We start from the raw sequence: 7,938 nt of genomic DNA, 5'->3' as shown, positions 1-7,938 counted from the left end.
TGGACGTGACTCTCTAATCAGCGAGAGAGACAAAATTAAAGAAAGAAAAATACAAACGTTGCTAAATAAACTTTAGATAATGCACAAATTCGTTTGCTCTGCCACGTTGCTGATGACAGTTCTTCAAGGCACGGCGGCCGTCGGTGTGGCAGCCCCTCCAACGTCGCCGCCCTTGGCTGGACCCGCCGGGGAACTCCGGAGACCCTCGTCGCCCTCCGTCCGATTGACGATCTCCTCCATCATGCGGATGACCTCAGGGAAGTCGGGCCGGGCGTCCGGCACGGTGGCGACGCAGGCCATCGCGACCTGCAGGATCTGCACCATCTCCTCCTCCTCCGTGTTGGGATACCGCATGAGGTCCACGTCGAACACCTCCTCCGTCCACTCCTCCCTCACCACCGAATGCACCCATCGCGGCAGGTCGATCCCCTCCTCGCCCAGCGACGCCTGGTTGGGCGCCTTCCCGGTCAGGAGCTCCAATAGGAGCACACCGAAGCTGTAAACGTCGGACTTGAAGGTGGGCCGCCGCGTCTCGAGCACCTCCGGGGCACGGTAGCCGGCGAGGCGGTGGCGGGGAGCGGCGGGGTTGAAGAGTGGGTGAAGGGCGTAGTCGGAGAGGGCGGCGGAGTCGAGATCGTTGGCGCGGAGGAGGACGTTGGATGCCTTGATGTTGCCGTGGACGATGCGCGCGGCCGTGTGGAGATGAGCGAGGCCGCGGCCGGCCGCGAGGGCGACTCGCATCCGGCTCTCCCAGTCCAGCGGCGTCCGACCCCCTCCTCGGTTCCCTGTTATCCACAATAATGAATGCAAAAGTTATTTAACTATATCTACAATAGAAATAATGACAAATTCAATATATTAACAGCTGGAATATATGTTCTGCTAGAGATAGGTATGTTAGAAAAATCACCGTAGCTAATATACAACTAATTAAGTAATATACAAATCATTTCCTGCTGCTTGACTTGTTCCTGTTGACCAATGCTGGCCAAAAGAGCCCAAATCATTGACTTCTGTACTATGTAGACCCACTGCAAACTCACCAACAGCTGTAGACCACTTGTTGTGGACCCCCTCTCGATGTATCGCCAATGGAAGATGACTGAAAAGTTGGTGCCCTGATTTCATTCATTAGCCATCCACTGGGTATCGCTTAAAGCTAGTGAGCCATAACGCGCGTCACAGTGCACTCGTTAACTAACTTTGGGGTCAGAGATATGAAAAGAAATAACAGATCAAGCATCGATTCAAGTATCTAAAGTCATAAAACTCACGCTATTAGGCAGCACATAGCTACAGAATTCATGGAACGTTTCTTGTGTCGAGCATGTTATTCTTCTCATCAGTCGGACCACCGGAGGATTGTAACTTGCCACCGACCGTGAAGGCGTGAGGATTCTCGGGCACAGTGAATAGTGAACGAGGGTCGTCACATCCACATCAACACAGTCGTGTCATTGCGCAGAGGACAGCGCGGAAACTCGCCTCGCTCGATTCACCTCCCTCTTCCCTTCGCTGCCAATTGCTGTGCGGCACACCTCAGTACGTACCTTCCGATGCAGGGAGCGAAAGCAAACGCGACACCACTGCTTTACTTGCTATTTCTACGTACTAAATGGTCCATCGTTTCTGGGTTTTCCTTTTCTAAATTTCCAAATTGATTTGCGGCAGAAAGTAGGGATTGCTCCAACAAATAATGACTCCACTAAATCTACTATGAGACAGAAAAATGAAGAGAAAATGATGAATTCAAGAGAGAGAGAGAGAGAGAGAGAGAGAGAGAGAGAGAGAGAGAGAGAGAGAGAGAATGAGAGCAGGGCAGTGGAGAAAGAACAATTGGGATATATCTGGAGCTGTGTACTGACCGTGGAGGAGGGAGGAGAGGCTGCCGGATGGGAGGTAGTCGAGGACGAGGAGCTTCTCGTCCTTGGAATAGTAGTAGGCGCGCGGGGTTAGCAGGTTGGCGTGCTCCACGTTGCCCAGAGAATGCATGTGGGACTCGAACTCCGGCTTGGCAGCGGCCACGTCCTTGAGGCGCTTCACCACCACGGTGGTGCCCTCCTCGAGCACCGCCTTGTACGACGTGCCCGTGCTCCCTTTCCCCAGCACCTCCGCCGACGCCCGCAGCAAGTCCTCCAGGTCGAAGCTGTACCCGCCGCTGATACCCACGAACACCAGCCGGTTTCGCTCCGCCTCCACCCCGGTTCCGCTGCCGCTAATCTCCTCCTTCGACGACGAGGTCATCCCCGTGTCCCCCGACCTCCCCACCGCCGCTGCCACAGCCGACGATTCCAACCCCTTCGCCGTCATATCCTTGGTGCGCCTCTTCGTCCTCCTCCTCCTCCGGAGCAGCACACAAATCACTAGCAGCAGTAGCATCAACAGCAGCAGCCCGGTAATGGACGCCACGGCGATCGCGATGATCGCTGCCGTCGAGAGCTTCTTGGATGACTCCTCGACCGGGCCCTCCACAGGCATCGGGGATGCAGCCGGAGACCGGAAGAAGGGTTTGCATGGAGGCAACGGGCCGCCACAGAGATCCAGGTTGCCGGCGAAGGAGGAGGCTGGGAATCGCTCGAGAGACGTAGGGACAGAGCCGTTGAGCTCGTTGTAGGAGACATTGAAGTCGACGAGGGAGGCGATGCCGATGCTAGGGAGGCTGCCGGAGAGGTTGTTGTTCTCAAGGAAGAGTCCTGTGAGGCGGGTGAGGTTGTTCACGGCGAAGGGGATCGGACCGGTGAGGTTATTGGCAGAGAGGTCCAGGCGGACGAGGCGGATCAACCCGGCCAGCGTAGCCGGGATGCTACCGGATAAGAGGTTGTCCTGGAGGTAGAGGCTGCGTAGGTGGGCGAGGAGGGCGAAGTCGGCAGGGATGGTGCCGGAGAGGCGGTTGGAGCGGAGGGAGAGGACACGTAGGGCGGAGAGGCGGCCGAGAGTGCCGGCGGGGAGGGGACCCACGAGGCCAACGCCGGGAAGCCGGAGGGACACCACGGCAGCACGGCCGGAGTCGCAAGCCACGCCTGCCCAGTCGCAGGCCGAAGTATTGACGTTCCACCGAAGGCGCGGCTCGTGGGGGACCGCGGCCACGAAGGCCAGCAGCGCCTCGCGGTCCTGCGTCGGCTCGGACCGGACTGTCCGCACCGGCACCGACTGGTCGTAGGAGCCGGCGACAAGGGCCAGGACAAGAAGCGCGAGAAGCGGCATTGCAAGCTTGAGCGCGGAAGGGGGAAGAAAACGAGATCAATTTGCTAAAGAAGCGACAAAAAGTGGCAGCCTTTTGCGGTGGATTTGAGAAAAGGAGGCCATTCGGCGGTGAGGGAGCACCATGGAGATGAGCAAGAGTACCAGAGACCGAGAGAGAGAGAGAAGCATCACGAGAGAAACAGAGGGCGGAAGGAAACGGGACCGTTTGTTACTTGCTTTGGGAGAAATTAATACTAAAATGCTTCAATCGCCGGGAATTATCTCCATTTATTGTGGCCTTCGAGATGAAGAAAGCCGGAGACGTCAAAGACAGGGAAGAGCGGTGAAGAATCACCACGCGACGAGGAGCTCGTGTCGGCAGGCGAACGTCGAAACCGCCCGAATTCTATTGGGTGGAAGACCATGTTTCCTGTCCCGGACGAGTCATGTGAACCGCATCGCTACACTGAAATGCCGTGTGGACCACCGAATACACGATTGACGTGGATGTAACCACGTACGAACGACCGTGGACCCTCTGATGGGTGCCATCCCTGAAACGGACGGCAGAGGGCTTGGCAATCAGGAAATTGCTGGAATTGAATGGTTTAGATTAAAGCTGTGGTTATCGTTCGAGTTGGGCCGGTCGAGAGGCCCGCCCATTCTCCATGACCTCAAACCATCACAGTCACATGGAAGTTGAACGCGATCCCAGAGAAAACTATTCCAGGCGATCGATTCTGACTGCTTCAGCCATGGACGAGAATAGCATTCATGCATTAGTGTTGTTCCTCGCTGTCTTGCAACTAAACTTTGTACGACGCTGATGACCAAGGAAATGTGAGTTACTACGTCTAAATCACTGGCATTACTTGGGCCCACTCTTGTCCATATTAGCTCATCTATCCGACAAAAAGTCGTAGGTCAAGCAGGACTCCTCCACAGGTTACACTACCAAGACACGAAGCTGCTACTCTTCGAGTATTAATGATATCGAAAATGCTTTTATTTAGGAAATTATGGATGAATTCTCACAGAAGCAAAACAAAACCGAGGGTGCCAAGGGCAGTAAATATCAAATATTCCCCGTGTGCTAGGAAACAAATAATATCATAGACGAAGAGGACCACTGCTGGTACCGTGTTGTGACTTGAACAGCCAACCATGGACGAAAAAGTGGGCAGATGACAGCGAGAAGGATGGAGGAATTAGGTGGTTCTTGCAGCCATGTGCAGGGAGTAGTCGTGGCTTGTGCCCATTGGTCTGGAACGGATCCAGCTGTGTTGCGTCTCAAACAACAAGGTCCAGGATCTCAGTGACGAAACTGGAGTGTCCAAGGAATGCAAGGCATATTAACCTGGAGGAACATATTCCATGGTTGAATCCAATCATGGGGTTCCTGTTGAGTGAGAGGAAGGCTGTCCGGAGGACACAGTCAAAGATGACCATCTGGATTGGCTTCCATTCTCAGCAAGTTATGGCAACATCCATGGCGCAGCTCGGATGGTCTATCATTTAGCTTCTCTGAGAGATGAAGAACTCGTTTCGATAGCAACAAGGAGAGAATTCTACTCCGGTTGCGTCAACAACAGGCAGATAGCTGTCGGTGGACCCTGCCTTCTCTCCTAACACACGGGGAAATATGATGATTAGGTTGATGCTAGCATGAAACCAGGGAAAGAGAAAACCCCTTGTCGTGCTAGAGATGAAAAGTAAGTGGCTATGTTGGGAGCACATTTGGAGGGCACGTACGAGTGATGCTAAAATAAGAAGCAGAGAGCTGAATGGTGGGAGACAGCCTGAAAAGCCACTGGTCTAACAACTCATCTCTAATGAAGCCAGAGTTCCAACTGGTGGGTGTTTGGGGTGCATGCATTGCGGAGGGAGATGTGGGGCTGTCGACGTTTGGAGTAACCATGGCGCTCCTGGGATGGCTGCCTCTGAGGCTGGTAGACCAGTTCGTTTGAGTCATGGCCCGTCTCGGAATCTGAAACACCCATTGACTATTCCTCTGAAAGCCCAAGACGGAACCCATCGAGCTCGGGAAGGGCAATGTGCTCTCTCTTTTCATGTGTGTGTACTTGGATACAGAAATGGAGAAAGTCTCCTCTCCGGGACGACCTTTTGCTTCTTAGGGTATGATGCTAAGCAAGCGATGCTGGAGATCTTCAATCCTTTCGTAGCATGAAACCATTTTTGGGAGGACACCTCCAAGTTCCAGTGGTCAAACCTTTATTCACAACAGCTTTCTAATACAGAGACGTCAAACGTGGTGCGAGCTTCTGCATCCGTTATTTGTAGCTGCGTGCGGAAGAACAAGGCAGGCTGAGTCACAGAAAATATATGGCATCATAGAAAATAATAGATATTAACGCATAGGGGCGAAGCATATTGTGCAGCTGAATCAGTGGAACAGGTCGATGACAGCACCTTCTGGTTGTCAGCATGGCCTGAGAACATGTAGGTGCATCTTTTAACTTGAAAGAGTCAAAAAAAAAAAAAAAATCTCGATAAACTAGAGTGTGATACAAAAATTGATGAGAAGTTTATTGATTAGTTTCTTATTTATTTAAGTTAGAAGGGAGGATTTTTCTTGATAGAACAGTAAAAATTTTTCGTGCAATTGAAAAAATCTTATCTGCTATCATGCCCTCGTAAGATGGTGCTCCTGTCAAAGATATCGATCTTCGACCGATACAATGAAAATAATTTATGGACAAGAGATTTTGTAATGGGAGTTTGCTAGTTGATCAATCGTATGTACGTGAGAAACATGTTGATGTCGGATAACTTGATCTCGTACGAAGTGAAAGTCGATAACAATATATTTCATATGAGAGGAATATTGGATTCGCATAGGTAGGTAGTTCCGACATTATCACAATATATTGTAGAAGTAAGAGTGGAATTAATGTTAAGTTTTCTGAGTAGATTTGTGACCTAACTGAGTTTTATAGTAATGATGGCGATGGTACAGTATTTAGTTTCAACTATAGACCGTGCGATTATCTTTTACTTTTTAGAATTTTAACTAATTAGACTAGCTCCAAAGAAGATTATACCTTGACATGGATGTTCTATCATCAAAGTTTTTTGTCCAATCATCATCGGCAAAGGCATGAAGATAAAATGGAGAGTTTATGGGGACAAAGGCTATGATTAAGGGTCTCTTTAAGAAATCGTATGATTCGTTTGACTATAGACCAATGCACAGTAAATGGCGATGTATAAATTGTGATAATTTATTTATCGCAAATTAGATGTCTGTTCAGGTGAGACCTAAGTACTGTAAGGAGTCACCTACTTATCGATATTGAGTAAGTTCCGTAAAAGGACTTCCATTACATAGTTTGAATGAGTTACTAATAGAGAAGGTAGTTGCAATCTCTTTTATGTCCTATATATTTGTCTTTGATAATAATTTTTGAATGTACTTTTTTTATGATAAAAAGAGACCTAAAGATGTATATATTGCTTCCACTCCCAGAAAGTAGCTCAAGGTTCCTGGATCTGAGAGAGAATCAATCTGCCAATTGCTTGATGAATGTCTGGATCTTTATAGGATTATTACCCATGACAATAAGGTCATCCGTATACACCAGAAGATATATTGTGTTTCTATTTTATGATCGTAGAAATAATGAGGTAGCAGACTTAGAGTTGATAAAGCTAGTTGAAGTAAAAAATGAGCCAAGTTCGATGTAACAAGTTGTTGGAGCTTGACGAAGTCCATAAATAGTTTTGTGTAGTTTGCAAATATATGTTGGATACTGATGATGGATGAAACCAAGAGGTTGATTTATAAAGACGTCTTCATTTAGAGTCCCCTATAAAAAGGTATTGTTAACATCCAATTGTCATAATTGCCAGTCTTTAGTGATGGCCAAACTCAGGATAAGTCGGATTGTTGTGGGTTTAACAACGGGACTGAATGTCTCAGTGAAGTCAACAACAGATTGTTAACAAACCCTTTGGCGACTATATATGTTTTTTATTCAGCAATAGATCGATATGGGTTCTGCTTAATTTGGAAGACCCACTTACACCTAATGATGTTTTGTCTCTGAAGAAAGGGTACAAGAGTCCATGTTGAGTAATGGAGAAGGGCATCATATTCTTCACACATGGCTTTATGCCAATGTGGAGACTTTTGGGCTCGAGTGATTATGGTGAGTTTAATGGTCTCACATAAGGATCCTATGATAACATATAGGCCAAAGACTTGATGCAATTTGAAAATACCACTCTTGAAGCATGTTGTCATTGGATGTCCAAAGGCTATGGGATTGTGAGGTTGTGTTGTTGGTATAGGCGATGGAGAGTTACTGACACGGGCTAGGTCAGGCTGAGGTACTTCAATGTCACTAGGTCTAGAAGGAGGTAAAGACATGTCTGTTTCTGAATGCATTGCCTCGTCAATGGGGAAATTTGAAAAGAAGAGAGTAGAGAAGTAATGGAGAGAATGAGCGAACTAGAGTAGCAGTAGAGTGTGGATCTTGAAAGGAATGGTTGGATGGTATTATGGGAGGCTCATCCAATAGGATCGGAGGTATACTCTAGTAATGAATGTTTGTTGGAGTGGTTTGCACGGTAGGAGACTCATACTTTTGAAAAAAAAAAAAAAAAAAAAAAGGTAGTCTCCATTAAAATAACATGATATGATATAAAGACTTTTTGGGTTTGGGGGTCGTAATATCGAAAAATATTATGTTCAAAAGTGTATCCTATATCTTGATGTTATCTTATGGGAAGCAT

General features: G+C 48.4%; 1 protein-coding gene across 1 annotated transcript; it reads right to left on the bottom strand.

The window, feature by feature from the left end:
* Nucleotides 1-3,553, bottom strand: LOC135673430 (probable inactive receptor kinase At2g26730). The gene is made up of 2 exons (XM_065182404.1): nt 1,866-3,553; nt 1-785 (listed from the first exon to the last, which is right to left on the bottom strand). The coding sequence occupies exons 1-2, from the start codon at nt 3,202-3,204 to the stop codon at nt 124-126; spliced, it is 2,001 nt and encodes a 666-aa protein (XP_065038476.1). The 5' UTR covers nt 3,205-3,553; the 3' UTR covers nt 1-123.
* Nucleotides 3,554-7,938: the final 4,385 nt, after the last annotated feature.

The sequence above is a fragment of the Musa acuminata genome, chromosome BXJ1-5 (genome assembly GCF_036884655.1).
Source record: "Musa acuminata AAA Group cultivar baxijiao chromosome BXJ1-5, Cavendish_Baxijiao_AAA, whole genome shotgun sequence".
Taxonomy (NCBI): domain Eukaryota; kingdom Viridiplantae; phylum Streptophyta; class Magnoliopsida; order Zingiberales; family Musaceae; genus Musa; species Musa acuminata.
This window is presented reverse-complemented; position numbering and strand designations above follow the sequence as displayed.

Coding starts and splice junctions, on each gene's coding strand:
- LOC135673430 (XM_065182404.1), bottom strand. CDS start 3,204: ATGCCGCTTCTCGCGCTTCTTGTCCTGGCCCTTGTCGCCGGCTCCTAC. Junction 786..1,865: donor CCTCTCCTCCCTCCTCCACG/GTCAGTACACAG, acceptor TGTGGATAACAG/GGAACCGAGGAGGGGGTCGG.